Here is a 23,994-nt window from a genome sequence, read left to right on the forward strand (position 1 = left end):
TCGATGTGTGGGCAGAGCTGGCAACAGGGTTTGTTGCAGGGATAGGTTCCTGGGTTAGTGTTCTGTTCCAGATTCTGATCTCTTACACTGGTGTGAATGCAGAGTTACTGTGAATGTACACAAGTAAAACAGAGATCAGAGTTTGGCCCACTGGATCCGAATGCTTCACAGCTCGGAGTAAAGTCACGATGGCCCCAAGCCTGCAGTTGGAGATGCGTAAATGAACTCCTGTGCCCTCATAGAGCCAACTGCAGGATGAGGGCCCAAGCCAGCATTCAGCAGGTCATGTTGTGAAATATGGATGGATGGCATTGCCTCCCAAGGGAGGGGAAAGGGCTGCAGGCTCAGATCGTGCAGTGGTGAGCCGATAGCAATAACACCTACCTTTGGTAGCAATTGGCACTCTAGGTACGTGAAGGAGAGTCATTGCTTGGTTAGTTAATAAAGCACAAGACTGCTCGTCAGTTGATCTGTGTTTTCTATTCCTGACTGCCACTGAGGTTATGTCGAACGAGGAAAGAAAAACCCCCGGCTGGCCCGTGCCAGCCGACTCAGGCTGTTTCATTGTTTTGTAGACATCTGAGCTTGGGCTGGATCCTGGGCTCTAGGATCCTGCAGGGGGGAAGGTCCCAGAGGTCAGGCACCAGCCCACCAGCCCCAGGTGTCTAGTTGCTGTGTAAACGTACCCTGTGTGACCTTGGGCTTGTGACATATATTCTTGGGGCCTTTGTTTCCCTGTCTGCAAAATGGGGCTAGTACATTCCTACCTCCCAAGGGAATTGTGAGGCTTAATTCATTATTGTCTAGAAAGTGCTTTGAGATCCTCAGATGAAGGCTTTATGGAAGGACAAAGTGTTACCAAAACCATCCCAGATCATCAGCTTACGTAAACGTGAAGTGGTGAATTGAGTGTGTTCACTAAATGGTTCAAACAGCCTCTAATGTATCTTGGAAAGCTTTCAGTCTCATAAATGTTTCCTTTCCCCTCATTCTTAGCTACAAGGCGCGTCTGGGGAAAAGCAGGATCTTCTGGCTAAGATGTCATCTGATCCTGCTGCTCCTTTCCCCAGCCCTATCCCCTGTTTGTGACACAACAATCACAATCACAGCTGTCAGCTGGAAGCCCTTGTCTTCGTCTGGAGGAAGAAGCAGCAGGAGCAGCAGCTCCCAAGCAGGCCACATCCTTTGTTGACCCTAAGCTTCCTAGCAGTGAAGGAAGAGAGATCCTAGACTGTCGAAATCCCTCAGCAAATTGCTCTTCCCTCACCTTCCTGTTCACCTTTCCTTGCACACCTGTTCACACACCAGCAGGTGATCCTATATAGCATAGTAAACTAAAAGACTAGCAGGAATGTGTCTGATTGCCCCTGTTGGATGGAATCTGAACTTCTCAACTCTGTGTCATAGGCCCTGTGCTATCAACAGATTCACTGCTACAGAACAAATGCATGTGTGTGTGGAGCCCCTATTCCATGGCTGTGGGCATATCAGAAACGTCTGCTGTAAGCCCTGGCCCCAAAGCAGAGCCTGAGGGCTACATCTCCACCTTCACCTCGTTTGGGCAGGGGAGGAGCTGCAACTGAGTGCACAGATCTGAGCCGAAGCTCTACAGTTTTATTTCCCAGGTCGGATCCAAAAGCAGAAAGGCTTATTTGTCATTTGGATGCAGCTCAAGATGGGGAAAATCTTTTAAGAGCAGCTGATTTCAGGAGCTCTCCACCATTCAAGATAGCAGAACTTTTCGGAGACTTCTGCCATTTTGGAACCGAAACTGATGTGTGCGCCATCCAATCCTAACCTGAACTTCAGCCCCCATCCCACCCTAAGCCTTATTTACATTCGTATATCAGCTTCTCAGGCCCAGCCTAGGACATGCGTATCATGCAACAATTGCCTTGTGCCATCCTGATTTGAAACTTCCCGAAAGGATGCAAGTCCCTTTTCCTTCTGGCTACAACATGTGGGAGGGCATTGGCCATGAAGTCATGAGTCAGTCACTCTGCACCTTCCACAATCTTATGAAATAAGGAGTTTGCAGAGTGAGGGAGAAAGTTAGCAGAGTCTCCATAATCAGCGCTGGTTCTGGCTGACATCATGCAGAAAGTCAGGTGCCTTTTTTTCTCTATTGTGGGATGGGTTTTATTATTATTATTCCTTTATAATTTTTGTCAGAGATCCATGTCTTTGAGACGAAGCTGATTTATTTGCCAGTGACGCAAGTCTTTGAGCTCACCCAGTCGGAGGTCACGGAAAAGTCAATCTGGCAGCTTTCAAGTTACCCCAACGTTCTTAGCCATTTCAAAAGGAATGGGAGGGATCTAAAGCATCAGTGACATAAAAACCAGATGGGGGAATCATGTTCTTTGCTGGCTGGAATAGCTGCTTTCTGAGCCTTATCTTGACGGAACAGACAGAGGAGTAAGACACAGAGGAGTCAGCACGCTCTGCAGAGAGCTTGTCGGCTCAGGGAGTTTACTAGTGTAATCTGCAAGCTTTTATTTCCTTGTTAAATATGATATCAGCACATGGCAGCTGGGGCCAGAGCTGAATGGCGATGGGAATCTGTACTCCCCAAAATCACCATCCTGATGTGGGGGAGCGCAGACACAGTGTCTCTATTAAATCGAACTCGGCTCAGATTAAATGCTTTTCAATACAATCCAATTAACTCTCAAATTGAATAGTAATGCTTCGGCTAATATACCCCCTTCAGCACATTTTTCCCTTTCCTGTCACATACCATGGCTAAAATGTAATCAGAGCTGTAGATTATGGTGTGTGGGAAATGAGAGTTCAACCCTGGTTTAATCAGATAAAACGCTGGTTAATTGCAGCCTCAGACCTGCTGACACGTTGGACGGGAAGGGAAGGGGAGAGGGCAGGTAGCAATGCAGTGTCTGTGTGGGGCTAGAGATGGGCTCCATGTTAGAGCTGGTCAAAACATGCCCTTCTTGCTCCTGAAAAATTCAAATGTTTTTCTTTTTCTTTTCAAAATTTCCACAAAAATATTTCAGGTTTTCGATGAAAAAAGCTCACACATTTCAGGTTTTTCCAAAAAAATGTTTTTGGTTTAACAAAAAAATCAGTTTTTGAAAACTGAATATTTTTGTCTTTCATTTTTTCATGGAAAAAAATGAAAATTTCAACCGACATGAAAATTTTCTCTGAAAATGTTCATTTTGGTCAAAAAGCCACTTTTCGGCAGAGCAATATTTTGATGGCAAAGTGTTGACCGGCTGTGTTATCAACAGAACCAGGTATCACATTACTCCTTCAGTGTTGGTTGGTTTTTCTTTGTTTTTGTTTCCTGAGGGAAGAAATGGATAAAATGGGAACGTGAAGATTTACCGCTATCTCATGTTTGACCCTCGGCATCTGATCACCCAAACTCACTGACTGTGTCACCCCATGAGAAGTAGTGAAGTGTTATCATGAGCTCTCCCACATTCAGATTTTACAGCTAGACGGGCCCATCAGATCATGTAGTCTGACCTCCTGTATAGCACAGGCCAGCAACTCGTTTGTCCTCTGTGGAACCCACTAATTCGGGATTGACTAAAGCATCTCATCCAGAAAGGCTTCCAGTGTTGATTTTGAAGACATCAAGAGATGGAGAATCCACACTGGAAGACTCGGGGGGACTTGGAAGAGCTGTGTTTTGTTCCCCCTCTGTCACTGGTCTGCTGCGAGATCTTGGGCAAATCACGTCCCCTTTCTTTGCCTCAGTTTCCCCATCTGTAAAATGGGGATCTGAAGCTACCCTCCTTTCTAAAGTGCTTTGAGAGCTACTGCTGAAAAGTGCCATATGAATGCAAGCGCTGGAGGAACCAATTAGAGGCTGTGCTCCTCTTCACCTGCTGCTCACAAACAGGGAAGAATTGGGAGGGGAAGTAAAAGTGGGTGGCAATCTGGGCGGCAGTGACCATGGGATGGTCGAGTTCAGGATCATGACAAAAGGAAGAAAGGAGAACAGGAGAATACGGACCCTGGACTTCAGAAAAGCAGACTTTGACTCCTGCAGGGAGCTGATGGGCAGGATCCCTGGGAGGCTAATATTAGGGGGAAATGAGTCCAAGAGAACTGGGTTGTATTTTAAAGAAACCTTATTGAAAGCTCAGGACCAAACCATCCCGATGTGCAGAAAGAACAGCAAATATATGCAGGCACCCAGCTTGACTTAACAAAGACATTTTCAGTGAGCTTAAACACAAAAAAGAAGTTGACAAGAAGTGGAAGCTTGGGCAGATGACTAGGGAGGAGGATAAATAAGCTGCTCGAGCATGCCGGGGTGAAATCAGGGAGACCAAAGCACAACTGGAATTGCAGCTAGCAAGGGACGTGAAGGGTAACAAGAAGGGTTTCTACAGGTATGTCAGCAACAAGAAGAAGGTCAGGGAAAGTGTGGGCCCCTTACAGAACTAGGAGCAATGGTCTCAAGATGTAGTGGGGGAGGTCTAGGTTGGATATTTGGAAAAACCTTTTCCCTAGGAGGGCGGTGAAGCACTGGAATGGGTTACCTAGGGAGGTGGGGGAATTTCCATCTTTATTGTTTTATTAAGCTGCGGCTTGACAAAGCCCTGGCTGGGATGGTTTAGTTGGAGTTGGTCCTGCTTTGAGCAAGGGGTTGGACTAGATACCTCCTGAGGTCTCTTCCATCTGTAATCTTCTATGATTGTATGAGAGGTAGGTATTATTACAGATGGGGAAACTGAGGCACACAGAGAGATTAACTATGCTGATGACTCAGATCTACCTCTGCTACTGACCGGGAAGGGGTATATTAGGGACCCCTGGGTGCTGCCCTGCCTGAGGCTCTCTGTGGATCTGTGGAAGCGCTAGTGGATGCCGAGGCGGCTCGGTTCCCTGGTTGCAACTCGCTTCATAGGGTGAAAAATGGGCCTCCCCACCCTGTTTGTGGTAGGCGCCTGACTCCTAACTGTTAACAGTTTGCAAGGCTTTAAGTCTGTAACTCCTAGCTTGAAGTGCTGCTTGAATGAACTACTTCCTCGGCACTTCCTCGTCCGGCTGCTCTTTTCTCAGCACCAAGATCTCAAATTACAAACCCTCCGTCTTGGCGGAGCACAGCCCCCTTCTTACACTTTCAGACAAGCACCTTTGTGCTTTCTCCCAGGCTTGCGCCCCATGCTTGGGAGGAGCTCCCTGTAAACATAGACTCAGAGAAGGTTAGGGCTGGAAGGGACCTCAGGAGGTATCTAGTCCCACCCCCTGCTCAAAGCAGGGCCAGCCCCACCTAAACCATCCCAGCCAGGGCTTTGTCAAGCCGCACCGTAAAAACCTCCAAGGATGGAGATTCCACCACCTCCCTAGGTAACCCATCCACAAAACTTCATTATCCATCTTCCAGTCCCTCCTTCAAACTCTCCTTTACCGTGGGCCTACAAGAAACTTGACAACAGTTAGGCTGCTGGTGTGCAGTGACCACTGGCTATCATCTGACCAACGTTGGCTCACTGTTTTCTGGGGCTCCCCCAGTGGTCTGTATTCATCTGGTGTCTCTTGTCTTCTACTTGGACTGTGAGCTCAATAAGGCATGCACTATGTGTTTATACAGCACCTTGCACAATGGAGGCCTGGTCCATGATTGGGGTCCTATGTGCTATAGTACTACTAATAGGAAATATGATTAATAGCCTGATCCAAAGCTCCCATCGATTTGAATCAGGCCCTAAATGATTAGCCTACCATCGCACAGGGAGGCTGTGACAGACCCAGGAACTGAACGCAGATCTCCTGAGTCCCAGCCCAGTGCCTTTGCACAAGACAGTCCTTTGGCTTTGCTTCTATAAAATATGTCTTTTTAAACCAGCTGTCTCTCATGTGCCTCCTTTTGGGGCACCCGCATGTATTTGATTCTCTCTGCTGCAGTCCTGAGAGGGACCAGGGCCAGGGCGTGAGCCCAAGAATGGCAAAAGCCCTTTCTCCTGCAAGCAGAGAAGAGAGGATTGCAAGGCAATTAGAGACACCTAGACCCAATGAAGGGCTACTCCAGGTGTACTTAAACCCTGCCTTCCCTAAGGGGGATAGCAAAGCAGTAGGAAGCTGCTAGAAGGTTTGTGGCAGCTGGAGGAGATGGTTCCCCCCCCCCCCCCCCGCTAGGGAATGGGGCTTCTCTGCAGCCAGAGGGGCAGGAAAGGAGAAAACCCTTGGTCCCAGCTAGCAGGAGGGAACCACAGCAAAGTACCTCCCTGGGGAGATGGGGTAACTGGTGACTCCCTGGCCCACTACAAGGGGCAGAAGTGTGAGACCCACTAGAGTGATGCCGGCTGTCTGCACTGTGGGGACAAAGCAGTTGAGGGATTAATTCTCTTCTGGTGCTTTCCTAAGTATTTACACAGACAGGGAGAAAAAATGGGGGGGGTTTTCCTCTGATCGTGCTAAGCTGGTGCAGCAATTGTTCTCAGATATGTAAATCTGTGCCTATCTCATCTTCATACCAGTGAGGGAGCTTGGTTTGGTATTATGGTGAGGGAAGGGTTTATTATTGAGGGGATTCTGTTGTATCCCAGGCTAAGATGGAGCCTGGAGACTCTACTTTAAATGCATCTTTGTTCACAGGTGAAACAAGTTGTGTGTTCTCAACCTCACTCTCTTAAAGACATTCTCCAGAGCAACATAAAGGGTGTGTATCCTTGCACTGAGATAGCCCAGGGACTTGTGGATCTGGGAGAGGGGCATTGGTGTTGCAGGACTGGAATAGCTGGGCATGTTGCAATCCAGGAGAGAGATGATGGGCTGTCCTGTGTAGTACCCGTGGCTGGAAGAGTAGGATGTGTTGCACAGGTCAGGACTGAGGTGCATTAGCAGAGCTGGGGGAGAAGGGAAGGGGGCAGAGCTGGCATAGCGTGTTGGTTGCTGGTCAGGACTGAGATGCATTGGCAGAGCTGTGTGGATGCCTCCCCCCCACAGTGCCAGCCTCTGGCATGCTGCCAGCCCTTGCTCAGAGAGGGGAGAGTAGGGAATGGCATCATGTGAGTTGGCCCCTTGGGATCCTCTGCCCCTGTTGTGGCTGGATCCTTCCCTGCTGGCGAGATCATGAAATCATGGCAGCCCTTTTCATCCAGAGCAGGGAATTCCCAGCATCACTGCCCCATGGCACTGGTCATCACCCCAGCCAGATCAATCGCCCCCTGCCTGGGTGATGCTGCAGCAGGAGTCCAGGGGTGCGTTTCCTTCCCATGGGCTCAAAGTGGCTGTGCTGTGCCTGAGGCTAGCGGAGGGGGTAGGAGCGTGGGGGAGGCGGCAGGGCAGCTGGCATGTCTGATTGGAACCGGCCCATTGGGAATGGAGTCCGTCTCTTCCTCACAATCCCAGCAGGCCAGCCTTTGACTAGACAGCACGTCCCGTTCCCCCACCCAAACCCCCCGCACTGCTGGTGGGTCGATGTCACTCGGGCTATCAGCAGTGAGACTCCCCCTGGTGCCACCCCCACGAACCCTTCGCTCTGCACCGGGCCGTTCCACTGGTCTGCATTGTGCAGCGCTTGTGGCTGAAGATGAGGATTCCTGGGGGGAGAGGAAGGAGGGCTGGGACTCCGGGGTCAGGCTGTACCCCTCAGACAAGCTCAGGGCAGATCTACCCCTGATGCTGATGGGCTCTACCGTGCATCTCAAAGGGGAGCGTATTCCAATATGTGCCCTGAGGGACCTGCCCCCAGCCGCAGCAGCCAGACTGGGAGCTGGGCAGACCTTCCAGGCCATCGCTCCATGCCAGGGCCGGGTCAGGTGCCCTCGGCATTGGGCTGGGTCTCATGGAGGCCCCTGCAGTCCCCTGGCCATAGCAGCAGACCATCTGCCCCCCAGCGCAGCCCACTGAGCCCTTGCCCCTCCCCGTGCCCTGCTCCTAACTGCGTCCTGCTTCGCTGCCCCTGTGGTGCCATCTCCTCAGGCCCTGCCTCCACCTTCGTGCCAGTGCCTCTGGCAGCCCTGCGGTGTGGGCTTCCGCTCGCACAAATCGCTGCCGGCTCAGCATTGATCATTTCCCAGCGCAAACAGCAGGCCGGGGAATTGCTTCCCCACTGGTTTGTAATTAGTGGAGCAGATTATTTCTAGTGTAGAAGGATAACCAGCAAATCTTGGGGATCCAGCTGGCCACTGATACAGCAACTGGCGGGGGCAGTTAATCCATGGGCTGTGCGTTGCTACCTGCCACATCCTCCTCCCCCAGCGAAGCCAGGCTCCTGGACACGCCCTGATCAGCAGAGGTGCAGGGAGCCAGACCTAGCCCAGTGGTAACAGACTCCTTGCCGGGTGTGGGAGGGGGGACCTGCTGGCAGTGGAGCTGTGCGTGCTTTGCTGCTCTGCAAATCCGGTTCTGTGGTGGGCAGCGGCTGTGTCACATGGCCAGTGCTAGCCTGCCGTGTAACTAGTCTAAGTTATATGGCTCCAGGGGTAGAAACCTCGCCTGTGACACCACAGACAAACGCAGTGGGCTGGGACGTGATCCATGCTGCCCGAGTGATTGCAGTGGGGGTCCCAGAGGTTGGTGGTAGCGGTAATGAGTGTATGTAATTAAAGGCCATGAGTTTGTGACCATTAGATTTATAGATACTGGGCTATCAATAAACCCCTCCAAGGGCGATCATTACACCAAGGCGTGCGTGGGCTAGACCATTACCGTAATGCATACACATTGATTGTGTGTGTGTGTTTCGACAGCCCTGTTCTTCCACCCTGGGCGTGTCACCCCTATTATAATGGCATGAGGCAATGCAAAGAAATAACACACTGTGCTTCTCCAGCTGCCCGTGCCCCAGCAAAGCCCCGAAATGCTAATGATCGTAGCGTCTCTGGCCACCAGCCCAGTAGCTGCCCCGGAGAGCGGGAGTAGAGTGAGTGACTAGGATGGGTCCCTCTCTAAATGGGGCCCACAGCCAGGGTGTGTGCTGAGATTTCTGCACTGAGAAGGGAGAGGTGATGAAGCGAGGGGAAGCCCAGGGCTACCTGAGAGGGGCTCGAGCTGCAGGACTTGGATCTGGACTTTACACCCAGACTTTTGGTTCAGCCCATTATAACGACCGGGCCCTTTGCAAGATTTGTCTTATCTGGCCCTCATCACCACAGTATCTGAGCACCTCACGTTCTTTGATGTGTTTATCCTCACACACCCTGGAGGAGTGAAAGGTGGTTGTAGAGATGGGGCTGGAGCAGAGCGAGGCTAAGTGACTTGCCCCCATCACACAGGAAGGCTGTGGCATAGCAGGCGATTGAACTTGGGTCTCTGGCTAGTGCCCGAGCCACTGACCCACCCTCTGGACCTGACTCTGGTTCTTGCTGATGCCAGTGTTGAGAGTGTGCTCGGCTGGGGGGGGTCCAGCCAGCAACACCCGTCACTGGGTTTGAAATGCAGCAGTTGGTCGTCTCCCCAAGGGGCTGCTGTCCTGTGGGGAGAGACATGAACACAAGTGCCCTTTCCAGCCTTCCTGGCAGAGTGGCCAGAGCATGCTTGTATACCCCATCTCTCCAGCCCCAGTTCAGAGGTTCTCGACACCGGGCCGTGCTCACATGCCTGTCCTCAGCAGGTTTCCTGGTGGCTGTAGCCCTTATCTCTGCCCTTCTTGCTGGCTGTCATGTACAGCATCATTTCTCACACTCCCAGGGCTGCTCTCTCTCCTTTGAGAGCTGAGGAGCGATGCTGGCGGGCCTGCTCCTCCCGTCTCTGTCTCTCTCTCTGTCACACCTCACTTGGCTTAGCTCAGTATGAGCGTGGGCTCTCCCAGTAAATCACCTTCCTCTCTGGATCAGAGCTCCTGGCCAAGTAGAAGTATTTTCCAATCCCTCCTGGTTTCTGCCTTTTCTGCGTCAGGTAACCAGGATGCACTTTAGTTATGGTCTTTCTAAGCATATCAAGGGTTCAATCACCCTGCTGAAGCTGACTAGGAAACTATATTTCCATTGGTCAAATGTGAATTGACCACCTGAAATTTTTCACCTATGCCCTTCTCCTGGCCAGGTATTTTATAGTGACAATTGCACAGGCCACTCATGCAGTAGGAGAGCTTGAACAATCAGAGCTTTGGAAACCATTTGTTTTCCAGTGCCGTATTTCCAAAGGGACACATCACAGAATCTCCCCCGTTTCATGCATTGCATTATACTCTGTGGGGATAGCTGCTTTTGCTTCTGCGTGGAAGGCTGGCTGGGTCATTTTTAAGTGATCTCCTCCAGTTTGGGAGAGCTTCAGAGAACTGCGGGTCTTGTGAGCATTATAAATGGGGGTCTGATTTAGGCTTTCCAATGGCTGTAGGCAGAGGGAGTGACACGCACCCCAGTTCAGAGGGCAGCCTGAGGCCAGTGTGCCAGTTCAGTCTCCAAAGTGATCCTACATGGGAAGAATTTGCATCAGCCTTCTGCACAGTGGTGAGTTTCACCCAGTGGCGGAAGTTGTAACCTCAATGATGGCTGGAGTTCGATGGGAGTTTTGTCATTGACTTTAGTGAGGCCAGGATTTCACCCACCATGTCTAAAGTCAGTGACAAAACTCCCATTGGCTTCAGCAGAGCTGAGATTTCACTGTATGCGTGCACAGCTGCTGAGCTTGACGGATATCGCGGTACTGGCCATTGTCCTAGGGTGGGTAATGAGGACAGAGCCTGGCTGGAATTAGAATCACAGGCTTTGGGCTGCTTATCCCAGGCCCCATCTTTGGCCAGGTAGCTAACGACTAATCCCTGGATCACTGCAGCGCTGCACGGCTCCGCTCGCCATTAATTAACCGGCGTTCCAAGGCACAATCCCCGCAGGTCCCTTTAGCAGCGTAGCCAGTGGTGTGGGGAGAGCATGGCACCGCTCTGAATGCAATTCAGGGGTCGCACTCAGCCCCAGAAGGGAGTTGGGATTGCCAATGATCTCCCACACACATGCCTCTTTGACAGGCTCATTTCACTCCTCTGCTGCCCCGTGTCTCCAGCAGCATCACGGGGGGGATTCATGCCAGCCCAGTCGATGGGCCCCATCTGGACAAACCCATCCTATGCAAAGAGGTTTCCATGCAGCAACGGCTCAGCTCCGTCTGGCCCCATCCACCGAGGGCGTGATCTTTTGTTTGCTTTATAAGAAAGAAACCAAATCTGCTGCCAGCACTGCAGTCCCGGCTGGGCTCCAGCAGCAGGCTGTTGAGGGGCTCGGTAATGAGGTTACACTGAGGCATGGAGCAGCCGCAAGGGCCCAGACTGAATTAGGAGTGGGACTAATTGCATTGTAGACTAATTCAGACATACCGGTCTGTCAGATGTGGCTGAGATGCAGGACAGACACCTGAAAGACGTAGTCACCCTGCCCCATCCTGCGCACTGAGCTAGGGGCTGCTGCCCTCCTTCCCCAACAAGGGGGAAACCTAAAGAGCGAGGCAAGCTAATGGCCTGGGCCCCAGCACAGTGAATTCCCAGTCTGGGTCAGGGCTGAGATGGGGCAGTTGTGACAGTGGTGAGCTTGGGCACAGTGGGGGTTGCACACCACCTCTGGACAGAGGAATCTCAGCCCAAGCATCTGAGACTGACAGCAGTTCAAATCCCACACAACTCCCCCCCCGCAATGGCTGACACAGGGTCTGAACTAGGGACCATCAGAGGTGAAATCATGAGTTCCTACAACTTGAGCCAAAGAGTTGGGCTGTAACAGACGCCTGTTTTCTTTGGCTCAGGCAAAGAAGGGGACACAGAACACAACTATCAGCGGGTCACACCGTGGTCAGCTTGCATGCACAGGAGCGGCCGAGGTTTGTATCTTGAGTCCCGTCTAGGTCTATTGTCTGCAAGAGGCTTAGATGCTCTGTTAGGGGTCAGTAATTAGAACTGCACATTCAGCATCCACAGGTACTGGAAAACAACTGCAGGCTGTCTTCTGCTGGACAGAACATAAGAATGGCCAGACTGGGTCATATCAATGATCCTTCCAGCCCAGCATCCTGTCTTCCAACAGTGGCCAATGCCAGGTGCTTCACAGGGAATGAACAGAACAGGCAATCAAGTGTCATCCAGTCCCAGCTTCTGGCAAACAGGCTAGGAGCACCCGGAACATGGTTCTGCATCCCTGAACATATTGGCTAATAGCCATTGATGGACTCATCCTCCGTGAACTTATCTCATTCTTATTTGAATCCTGTTATAGTTTTGGCCTTCACAACTTCCCCTGACAATGAGTTGTGCAGATTGACTGTATGTTGTGTGAAGAAGTACTTCCTCTTGTTTGTTTTAAAGCTACTGCCTATTAATTTCATTGCTGAGTCCTAGTTCTTGTGTTACGAGAACTAGTAAATAACACTTCTTTCTTCACTTTCTCCACACCAGTCAAGATTTTATACACCTCTATCATATCCCCTCTTAGTCATCTCTTTTCCAAGCTGAAGAGTCCCAGTCTTTTTAATCTCTCCTCATATGGAAGCTGTTCCATACCCTGAATCATTTTTGTTGCCCTTCTCTTTCCAATTCTAATATATCTTTCTTGGGATGGGATGACCAGATCTGCATGCAGTATTCAAAAGGTGGGCATATCACGGCAATAACCTGGGCTTTTATTTCTTTTTCCAGATGGCCCCCATTGAGCTTGAACGCAAGAAGTCCCATGTCAATCTGCTGCTGGTGAGTATCCACAGGGCAGCTTCCATCAAGCATTAGCCTTGTGGTTGGAATCTGGGCGTCAGCTCAGGTCTTCCCCTGGGGGACACGCCCTGGTGCAGCATCCGGTACTTACGAGGACACCTCAGTGACAGCAACGTAAGCACTGCCTGTGCGAGCAAACCATATTTCGGCACTTGCTGTACGGGATCATCCCCATCTAGTCGTATGGCGCACGTCCCGTTCGGGCAGTTGGGATCATTGCGCTACCGAGCCCTCTGTGCACCTTCAGCTTTACTGAATCACTCATTGGTTCCATGTCCTGCCTTCTGCCACTGCTGCTCCGCCCATTGGGCCAGCCAGCCTTGTATCCTACCTCCTGCCATACTGCAAAACGCTCCACCAGCTCTAATGCCTCCCCTTGTTCGCAGGCTCAGCACAGGGGCTAAGAGGTGACTGGTAACAGGCCCAGTTTAAGGTAAATCATGACAAGGGCCCCTGCAGCCCCCCGCCCAGGAAGGCAGGTGCAAAGGCATGGGGCCACCTTACGCCCCCAGGAGCAGCAGCTGTGCCCCTCACCCTCTTAGAAGCAGAATAGGGCTTCTCCAAGCTTTCCCTGCCAGCTGGGGATTATCTGCTTGGGTAGGTGAGGTGGCCTGCTGCCACTCTCCGAGCCTGCTGGGTAGTATTGGAGATGCATGGGGCAGTTCACCCCGCTCAGAGCTACTGTTTTCGGCTGTCTGCAGACTCAGGCAGAAGTCATTGTTCCAGCCAGACTCAGGTCACAATTTCAGACTTTTCTTGCCTACCAGGAGAGAGAGAGAGATCCTTTATTTGTAAATAAAATCTGCGATGACAATGTAATCACCTGACTCCTGGAGCTGGGCTCCATGCACCTACACCTTCATTCTGCCTTGCATGAGAACAGGGGCTCAGCCCCCCCTACAGGGGGCCCCTCAAGGTCAGGACTGAGGAACGGTGCTGGGGCAGGGGTGTGGGCAAAGCTGGTTCTGCCTCTGCCTGTGGGTCCCTCCTCTGCAGAGGCAGTGAGGCTGTCGTTTCCGGGCTGTCTGTCCAGCACCTTTCACCAAGACTAAGAAAAGACAGACCCGGAGTCAATAACCCGGCTTCTCCCCCAGTCTGGCCCTGGCTCTTGCAGAGAAAGTTGCAGCCTGGTACATTATTGATGGGGCAGTTAATTGCATGCTTCCTAAAGCACACAGAGCCTTTGATTAAAAATTCATGGCGTGGCTGCGGTATTAAGGGGAGATCATCGACGGGCTCTAACGAACGCTGAAGGAGACCTGGTCTGGGATGCCGCAGTGGGTGCTAGAGAGAACAGAAGCCCGTGGGGCCTCTCCACATAACAGCTCCTGGCTCCTCAGCGCTTGTGCAATGCTGCGATGCCTTCCAGAGGAGCGGGGGATACAGCTCACCTTCTGGATACCACTGACTGGCTGGGTGGTGGGCAGGGCGCTGGCTAACAAGGTGCTGTGCAGGGCAGCAGGTGAGGTGCTGGCAGCGTGGTGGGCAGGGCGCTGGCTATCTGGCAGGGCAGCAGGCGAGGTGCTGGCTGGCTGGCAGGGTGGGAGCTGCTACAGCTGTGTGCTCTAACAGCTGCAAAGCAGCAGCGGGAGGAAGGACAGGCTGATTTGATACAGTCTCTGGCGGTGTTCTTATCAGCGAGTGAAAGTATGGGTTGGATGAATGGACTATAAAATGGATAGAGAACTGGCTAGATCATCAGGCTCAACGGGTAGTGATCAATGGCTCCACGTCTAGCTGGCAGCCGGTCACAAGCAGAGTGCCCCAGGGGTTGGTGCTGGGGCTGGTTTTGTCCAACATCTTCATCAATGATCTGGAGGATGGGGTGGATTGCACCCTCAGCAAGTTTGCAGATGACACTAAGCTGGGGGGAGTGGTAGATACCCTGCAAGGTAGGGATAGGATACAGAAGGACCTAAACAAACTGGAGGATTGGGCCAAAAGAAATCTGATGAGGTTCAGCAAGGACAAGTGCAGAGTCCTGCACTTAGGAGGGAAGAATCCCATGCACAGCTATAGACTGGGGACTGACAAGCTAGGCAGCAGTTCTGCAGAAAAGGACCTGGGCGTAACAGTGGATAAAAAGCTGGATATGAGTCAGCAGTGTGCCCTGGTTGTCAAGAAGGCTAATGGCATATTGGGCTGCATTAGTAGGAGCATTGCCAGCAGATCACGGGAAGTGATCATTCCCCTCTATTCGGCATTGGTGAGGCCACATTTGGAGTATTGTGTCCAGTTTTGGGCCCTCCACTACAAAAAGGATGTGGACAAGTTGGAGAGAGTCCAGCGGAGGGCAACAAAAATGATGAGGGGGCTGGAGCACAGGACTTATGAGGAGAGGCTGAGGGAACTAGGTTTCTTTAGTCTGCAGAAGAGAAGAATGAGGGGGGATTTGATAGCAGCCTTTAACTCCTTGAAAGAGGGTTGCACGGAGGATGGAGCTAGGCTGTTCTCAGTGGTGGCAGATGACAGAACAAGGAGCAATGGTCTCAAGTTGCAGGGGGGGAGGTCTAGGTTGGATGTTAGGAAAAGCTTTTTCCCTAGGCGGGTGTTGAAGCACTGGAATGGGTTACCTAGGGAGGTGGGGGAATCTCCGTCCTTAGAGGTTTTTAAGGCCCGGCTTGACAAAGCCCTGGCTGGGATGATTTAGGTGGGGTTGGTCCTGCTTTGAGCAGGGGGTTGGACTAGATGACCTCCTGAGGTCCCTTCCAACTCTAATCTTCTGTGATTCTGTGATTACCAAATCTCCGGTGTCCAAAATAAATGTGACATCTCCTCCACTGGGATGTATCCCTAAAGCTCAAATCTCCTGTGCCTCAGCAATATTGGGCTACTCCCTGACTGCCAAGGTGGAAATCAGGCAACCCCTGGGCACCACAATGGAGAGCAAGGAGCCCTGGATCTGTAGAACTGGAAGCACACCACAGAGAATGAGTGGAAAACCCTATCCTCCGGAGATGGAGAATTCGCCTCGCTCAGGACAAGGTGATGGATGGTCAGAAGCAGCAGACTGAGAATTCCTACCCTGGACAGCTTGGCAGGCCTCCAGAGCTGTGTCTCCAGCTCACCCCTGCAGGATTATTTTGCCCAGATGGTTACTCCTGAACAGCAAGTATAAGGTAAACCTGAAATGCTCCTCATTTCCTAGGGCTGCATGGACAGAGAGGAACACCACCAGCCACCCTGGGCTGACAGCATTCTAGGAGTGGCTGGCTGGCAAAGCCCTTTGATTGCCCTACGAGGATTTTGCTGAAGGAGCCGTGTTGGGGCATGCTCTCTGAGACGCAGATCGCCAAAGAGAGCGAAGTGAGGGCTTGCTTTTCAGAACTGTGCAGCACTCCCAGCTTCAGCTGCAGTCCATGGTGTCTGTGGTACTAAGAAGCTGCTCTGTGAGCAGAGAGACACCAGGCTCCCTGTGCTTGAATAGAGAGATGGGGAATGACCCGCCTCAAAGTCCTTCACTTGATTAAATTCCTCCTCTGGCACATCCTGATCCTCTCTGAGAACTGGAGGACCAAGAACTCGATGGAATCAGCTGCCCACTCAGCCCCTCGGAACATCAGGCCCCGCTAATGGTGCCGTACGCAAACACACAGGCTGCAGCTCAGTGTCACTGGTGTTATTGGAACACGGCTCTGTGACCAATTTGGCCTCACTCTGATGGAGGTAGCTTATCTTCTGCTGTCTCTTAGCTGCTTAGTGTACAAAGGGAACGAGGGCTGCAGGTTGCCCTGCTACTCAAAGGGGCTGTTAGCAGGTGGTACTCACCCCAGTTACAAATGGGCTTTTACTCTTGCCTCAGTTTCCCCTTCTATGAAATGTACACAGTACCACTCAGCTCCCTCCCTGGGCGTGGTGAGACTTTCCCCACCAGTTCTTGCCACATCCGTTGGCATTCTCAGGTGGAAGGCATTCTAGAATGACAAAGCAGCTTGTCTTGAAGGACAAAATAATGGCATGGCAATTCCACATCGCAACATGAAGAGTCACATGCCAGGGCACCCAGGTGTCGCATCCTCCTTTCGTTACAAGACCCCTAAACTGAATTTGTGACTCTCTGGTCTAAGCAGTCAAAAAATCACAAATTCAGCCACAACAAATTGCGAGATTGCTTTAAGAATTGTGAGATTTTTTTTAAAAAGAAAAATCACGGTTTCCAGCTTCTCTCCGTGACCACAAGGGCCTGAAACTTACTTCTTCTTTTTCAATGAAAGCTGAAATTCTCACCCAATCACATGCCTCCAGGAGTTGGGGCTTTGAGAAGAATATCAAATAATATGAGAGTTGTCAGCACAGCTGATTGGCCCACAAGCTCAGCTCCTGAGCTCCAGGAACATCTTGTTTGTCCCCCACATTTCCTGATGACGCAGCTCCCTGGCAGCACTCCCAATCCAGGGATGGGTGGAAAGGCTTGTGTCACTCTGATGCGACCTCATATCCCCCCATCCAGCGAATGAACAGGGTCGACAGGTGTGGAGCGAGTGGCCGCGGGGAAGAGACCCACCATTTGGAATGGAGGTGGCGGTTTGATCGTGCCTGTCCCTCTCTATCAGGGAGCACACGAGGAGGGGTCTAGCCCAGGATCCCTTTGCTTTGGCTGTGTGAAATGTGCCCACGTTTGGGGCAAGGCAGAGCAGAGCTGAAGTCCAAGTTTAGCCTAGGCAAGGTCACAGCAGAGACGCTCTCGGGGACAGGAGCTGAGATGCTGAGAGTGTTTGAAAGCAGGATGTGTGCGTTGTAGTGAAGAAAGCTGCGGCGCGATGGGAGCTGGCTCTCAGCCTGCGAGATCCAACGGATGGAAATGAGACTCCACAAGTGTGACAGGAGCGATAACTTTCCTCTCAGAGCCTGTAATAACCTGCACCACATTGCCTGGCTAGCTCACCTGCTGGGAGCCAGAGATAAGTGCAAAGAAAGCTAATGTCAGGCCCAGAGACAAAGGATGAAACCAGCAGGTGTCAGCCATCTGGGGAGTATGGGAAAGTGCGAGGGGAGACAAGCAGAGATCAGTGAGAGGTGGGGTCTGGGGAGAGCAGAGATCAGCGAGTGGAGATGAGCAGATGTGATCCGTCCGTGCCCAGGGCAGCCACCTGAAAACGCCAAGGTCAGGGCAGGCTGCAAACGGAGAGCAGATTCTCCCAACACAGGTGGATGGCACCGAAGCCAGACTTCCCAACCAGCCACAAACTGCACTTCTGAATCCCCACAAAAGCCAGTACACAAACGCACACAGCCCCCTTTACTGCATTTCAGCTTCTGGCTCCCAAATCAGCACTAGGTCCAGTAAAGAGACCAGTTATTTAAACTCTCTGCTCTTTACTAAAAAGGTTCCCTCTGACCCCAAAGGGTCAGCCACAGTACCAGTTCAATATAAGTTTGGATCTTACCCAAAATACCACGCTGCCAGCCAGTCCTTTAGTGACTAAAACTAAAGGTTTATTGTAAAAAGAAAGAAATAAACCACGAGAGAAATGTTAAAAGATCAAAGCAAAGCAAATACATACAGATGATTGAAAGTCCATATACATCAGGTTTCTAGAAGAATTGTGGAGTGGCAGACTTGTACAGTCCCTCTGGTACACATCCAGTACCTGGATGGGTCTAAGTCCTTCGGTTCAGTTGCAAGTGAATTGATCCAGAGGCAGGTATATGTCTGTAGCTGGACAGGAACAAAGACAAAATGGTTTCTGTGACTTGGCCTTATATACCCTCTGGCCCTGGCCATGCGGTCTTGTGGAATGTTACAAGAACTAAAATGGAGTCCAGAGTCACATGGGCCAATCCTGGTAACACTTCAGGTCTGCCTTTAGTTTCTTCCTGGGCCCTTTGCTTCTGTAAAGGTTTTGATGGGCCATTAAGCGGGCTATTGTCCTGCCGCCTCTGTCTGGGGTGTGTCGTATACAGCATAGTTTGAAACACAGGGACATCAGATATGTCCATAAACTTCCACTACACACATAGCACATGAATATAAACATCGTCATCTGCCTTGGCACTTTATAGCCATTCTAACAGTACCGGCCATGGCACAGCTCCCAGGAATTATTATGATTGTGACATATTGATGTTAATCAGTATGACCAATGCCCCCCTCCAATCTAACCAGCGTCACGCCCCCAACACAAGACGGGTGTAGGAAGGAGTAATCGAAGCTCTGAATACACCTCAGGGGCCCCCTCATTCAGACGGCGTGACAGCAGAGATCAAAGAGAGGGGATGGGGGAGCAGAGAATAGAGAGGGGATCCAGGGGCAGTCAGGTCACCCCTGTTTACCCAACGTGTGCTGTGCTTCTGTCCGGGGTGAGGGGCTGTGGTAGAGTCTACTTGGGGGCCTAGGGGAAGGAAGCTCAAGGAGTTTGGGGTATGGGAGAGGACGAGTCCAGATGGGGAGATGTTGGAGCAGGGGTTCTCCAGCTGAGCTGCCTTTCAACCCTCAGCCAGGTGAGCCAGGCTCTGCGTGTGAACACTTCGAGGGCTGTCCAGAGAGATCAGTCGGGCTCCCAGTGGCCACCCCGGCAGGGAGCAGAGGGAGTCGATGACCAGGCGTTAGCCCTGGGCACATGTAGGAAGAGTGCACGCCTGTGCCCAGGCTGCCTCTGCCTGTGGAGTTACAGCCCCAGCTTCGCAGTGCTGCTGCAGGGCTTGGTGTGGTAGCCCTGCTCCCTCCCACAGCTGGGCCCCCTGCTAGTCCTGTCACCTACGCACAGGTGTGGGTGGCTGGCCTGGGCAGTGGTAGGAAATGTTCCTCTAGGCAGTGATCTGCGGGAGAGCTCCAGCGGGTGTGTTGCAGTCGCACTCAGCCGCCAGCCCAGGCATTTGTTTCTGCTCTGTGTTGTCTGTTCTCTCTTCCCTTCCTTTCGGAGAGGAGGTGAGCTTTGCCAGCAATGCCATGGCGACACACAGCTCGATATCTCCTGTTTGGCAGAAGGAATCAGCTCCTTCTATCTGTCCGTGGATTCTGTGGTCCTCTTCGTATGTGAGCGATTAACACAGATGTCGCCCGTGTGAGGTGTGCACGTTGTCTAGAAAAGTTTAGGTGCAGGAGGAATGAGGACAACTCAACGGGCTGCAGGGCCGGGTGGGATGGCTGCCAAAATGCTGTCCTCTCCTGCCATCAAACTGCTGTCCCTCCTACCCTGAGCGTGGGGTCTCGGGCCCATCATCACTAATCCTGCCCACCAGGGAGCAACGGGAGCTGCTTCCGCTTGTCAGGGAGCGATGCCCCTTGCTCTCCAATAAGGATCTAGCCATGGTGACTGTGCCTGGGTCCCCTCCAGGCTGGACTGTGGTAACTCACGTGCTGTAGCTGAATCTCTGGTTTGTGCAGCAGGCAGAGCCCGTTTCCTGAGGAGGGAGGAAAGCACAGCACTTGTCACACCAGGGCTCCTTGCCCTCCAGTCTATCAACATTTGCTTCCAATGCCCATTCAAGGCGATGGGCCTGAGTGACTGGAGGCCTCCATGGCAGTCTCACCGGGACAGCCGTGCTCCTTTGGAACGATGCAGTTGACACGCCCAAGGTGAAATCCTCCGTGAGGCTTTCTCCACTGAGATGTTCAACTGCAGAACAAGCACACAGAGGAAGGCCCGAGTCAAAGCCTGTCGTTATTCCTAGTGTGCTGCAAGACTCCTTTCTTTGTAAAGCCTCACACAGCAATTACAGCCCAGAGCACAGGGAGCAAAAGCCATTGACCCAGGCAGAAGCAAGGAGCAGAGTCTACTATGGACATCTCTGTGCATTTCCATAAATGAACACCACATTAATGGGGATCCTTGTAGTATCCTGGACTGAACATGTAGCCCAAGTTATGTATTTACCAGCTCTCAGAAAAGGGTCCCAGGACAAGGACACGAAGGTGTTTGAGGTCTTCAGTGGGGTGGCCTGATCCCTAAAGCAGTGTCTGTTTTATAATGAGTGGCAATAATTTGACAAGGAACCCTTGGGGGATTCCTCAGGATGATAAACTTAAGGTGGAAGACAGGCAGTAGAGAGACACATTAGGGACCTGCCTCATTCCCATTCCAACCCAAACAGGTCAAGTATGGTCCAGCCCTTCAGCAATGCTGGACGGCAGAAGAGCTGATGAGCTCCCAGTCCTGCTTTGGGCTGAGAATGGCTGATGGTTGACGCACAGTCAATCTGTGGAACTCCTTGCCAGGGCATGTTGTGAAGGCCAAAACTATAACGGGGTTCAAAAAAGAACTAGGTAAGTTCATGTAGGAAAGGTCCATCAATAGCTATTAGCCAGGATGGGCAGTGGTGCAAAACCATGGTCTGGATGTCCCTAGCCTCTGTTTGCCAGCAGCTGGGAGAGGATGACAGGATGGCTCACTCGATGATTGCCTGTTCCGTTCATTCCCTCTGAAGAACATGGCGTGAGCCGCTGTCTGAGGACAGGACACTGGGCTGGATGGACCATTGGTCTGACCCAGGCTGGCCGTTCTGATGTTCTTATGTGTATGTGTGGATAGATGGATGAGCAGGATCAGCGATGGAAAAGCCTTCCTCAGGCACTGATCTGAGCTGGATGGCATGGCTGGATACAGATGGACATCAGTGCTGTTACAGACTCCTCCTCCCTGCAGTGGGACCTTGCATGACTGATTTTGGAGAGAAGCTTGTGATTCCAGGTTCCCAGCTATCACTGCTGGAATTACTCCCCTGCAAGTCCCTGGGTCTGGGCCTCTAGCTAGTGTTCTCCTTCCTAGAACTAGGCAGCATTTGAGTTCTAGAGACACCAGCTCTGGTGTGTCAGACTGCACTACCACCAAAGGTCACCAGAAGGCCCCTGTGATCCTGCAAAATGATGCCTGTGTGTGCAGAGAAGCAGCATTGCATCACTCACCCTGGCATCCCCACACAGGCAATTTGGCAAGAACCCAGAAGATGCTAGTTGGTTTATTATTAACCTGGTCTGAAATGGGTTTTGGAGCTTTGAACTTCAGTGAGCTCTGAGACAGAGTCAACCTGGGCTGACTGACAAGGACTGCAACCATCCTGAATGGCTATTAGCCAGAGGGCAGGGATTGCTGTTTGTCAGAAGCTGGGAATGGCTGACGGGATGGCTCACTTGATGATGACCTGTTCTGTTCATTCCCTCTGAAGCACCTGGCATTGGCCACTGTCGAAAGACAGGAAACTGGACTAGATGGACCATTGGTCTGACCCAGTCTGGCCGCTCTTATGTTCTATGGTCTAATTAGGTGTTGGATCAGAACTAGAGCATGTGTTCTTGTGGACTTTTGATACTTCTGGGCCTTGCCAGAATACAGCACTGCATGGAAATGAAAAATAGGGTGGAATAAAGCAGATATTTCATAACCTTCCTACCAGGCCAGTAACAGAAGCCAGGCTGGGGTGTCTTACTTTTGTCTGTGTGGGATCTCTTTTCCCTGCCTCTAACACTTCCTTTTCTAAATCAAACTTCATGGGGTGAGTGTGAGGTTTTTATATTTAGGGCCCAATTCTCCATTGCTTTATGCCTTGTGTGATCATTTACATCTGTGCAGCGTGAGTGGAAATGAGCTCATAGCATTTTATACCTGCTTTGCACAGGTGTGAATGATGAACACTGTGTGCGTACAGAAATTTCTCTTTTTAAAGAGTCACGGTAGGGTCAAATTTGGCCCGGAATTAGGCTTTGTAAACTAGCTTTTACAGACCAAAACAACCGTTGAAATGGGTCCAAATACAGATCTAACACTTAAATGTTAAATTGCCCCTGCAGTGTTGCCAGTCCAGGAGTTGCTGTACATGTGGAATTGAGTAGAAGCTGACTTGCTACATGAGTGAAACTGACCACTTTGTTTTCATTGGCCCAGCCTGAGCGAAATGCAAAGGCTAAATTAATTGACTCAGTGGTGAAAAGTCAATGAGATTTGTAATGATCTAAGGGGTAATAAAGATAAAGAAATCTACATCCCCAGCAGGTGTAAATCTGCATCGCTGCAGAAACTTCTTCTATCACTGGCTTCAATGGAGTGATGCCCATTTACAGGCCCGCCGACAGCAATTCTTGGCCCCAGGGGAGAACAGTCAATGGCCCCTGCCCCCCTAGTGACAGCAGCAGAGGGGTGAGTGGAAAAGAGGGACACAGTGGCGGGGAGACCCAAGGAGGAAAGGGGGGGGTGTGGAAGAGAGAAGGGAGGGGACTGAACATGGGGGTGGGGAGAGGGACGCAGCGGGGAGCAGGGATGGAGTGTGGGTGGGGCTAAAGGCAGAAGAGACGGGAGGGGGAGCATCCCCCACTGCCCATGGCCTGGGCCCTTTTAAAATCGCCCAGCCCCTGGGCAATTGCCCCTTTGGCCCACCCTGTAGGCAGGCTTGCCCATTTACATGAGCCCATTAACAAACTTCTCTGCCAGAGACACAGAACAATGCGCTTGTCTTGCTCGAGGTTTTTCATCTAGGCTAACATCCAGCCTGAGATACAGAACTAGATTGTCAGGTTCTGCAGTCAACAGGAGCCTGGTGCCCAGCACTTCTGCCGATGAGGCAGGTATCAACATCTGGATGTGCATACCTGACCTTAGCCCTTGGCTCTCCATCAAAGCGGCTCACCTTCTCTTTCCTCCCACACATCTGCGGTAGCTGTGAGAAAACCTGAGTGCATGGAGCCTGCAGTTTATTCAGGGAGCCTTTCCCTTGCGGTTGCTAAGAGGAGCCGCCTTGTTGTAGCAACAGCAGCACAGAATGTGAGCTGCCGGTACTGGCACAAAGGGAGCAGGCGGTGCCTGCCCCCGCCGAACCCCTCTTGCTAGCCGAAAGTTCCTCAAGGACACCTGGCTCCCCTCATGCTGCAGGCTACCAGCTCCTCTGTAAGTTTGGCGTCCTGCTGCCTTTTCCTGGGCAGTTGCAGCCTGCCTGGGGTGTGTGGCCGATCTGCCTTGTCACTCTGGAGTTTGCATAGCTCTGTGGGTGTTGCTGTTTGAAGTGACCTGGCAACGAAGTGGTTATCACGGATGGCTGGTCCTCCAGGGAAGGGTGACGCCAGTTATTTCTGGAGCCCAGAGCCTCTCCAGGAGCAGCAGCAGCAGCCTGGGGGAGCCCACCACACGGCCCGGGATGAGCTAGTAGGATAGGGACCAGGTCCAGGTGGTGGATGGCTTGGTACTACAGGCCGTTCTCCTCAACCGTGAGTATCCAGGGCTGCAAACGGGTGGGGGAACATGAGCCATCTCTCTCTGTCCGTGCTGGTGAAGGGGGCCACAGAGCTCTGGGACCGAGCTCTTCTCATTAGCAACAGAACCGACACAGCCAGGCAGTGCACGCTGACCCTGCCTGCCCCGGGCCATCATCTGGAGACACCACTTCGGAGCAGGAGAGCCCATTCCCATTCAGTCCTTAGCGTCCCTGCTAGCAAAGGGGGGGGTTCGCTC

General features: G+C 51.8%; 1 protein-coding gene across 1 annotated transcript in view; it reads left to right on the forward strand.

Moving 5' to 3' along the window:
• The window catches only part of CCDC33 (coiled-coil domain containing 33), a 206,856-nt gene that overhangs the window by 159,845 nt on the left and 23,017 nt on the right, over nt 1-23,994 (forward strand). The window contains exon 13 of the mRNA XM_067543215.1: nt 12,545-12,595. Coding sequence (XP_067399316.1) covers nt 12,545-12,595 — 51 coding nt within the window. The remainder of the gene's footprint in view (nt 1-12,544; nt 12,596-23,994) is intronic.

Source organism: Emydura macquarii, unplaced genomic scaffold (assembly GCF_026122565.2).
Source record: "Emydura macquarii macquarii isolate MOO-44397 ecotype Brisbane River unplaced genomic scaffold, CSIRO-AGI_Emac_v2 contig_799, whole genome shotgun sequence".
In the NCBI taxonomy this organism is placed as follows: Eukaryota; Metazoa; Chordata; order Testudines; family Chelidae; genus Emydura; species Emydura macquarii.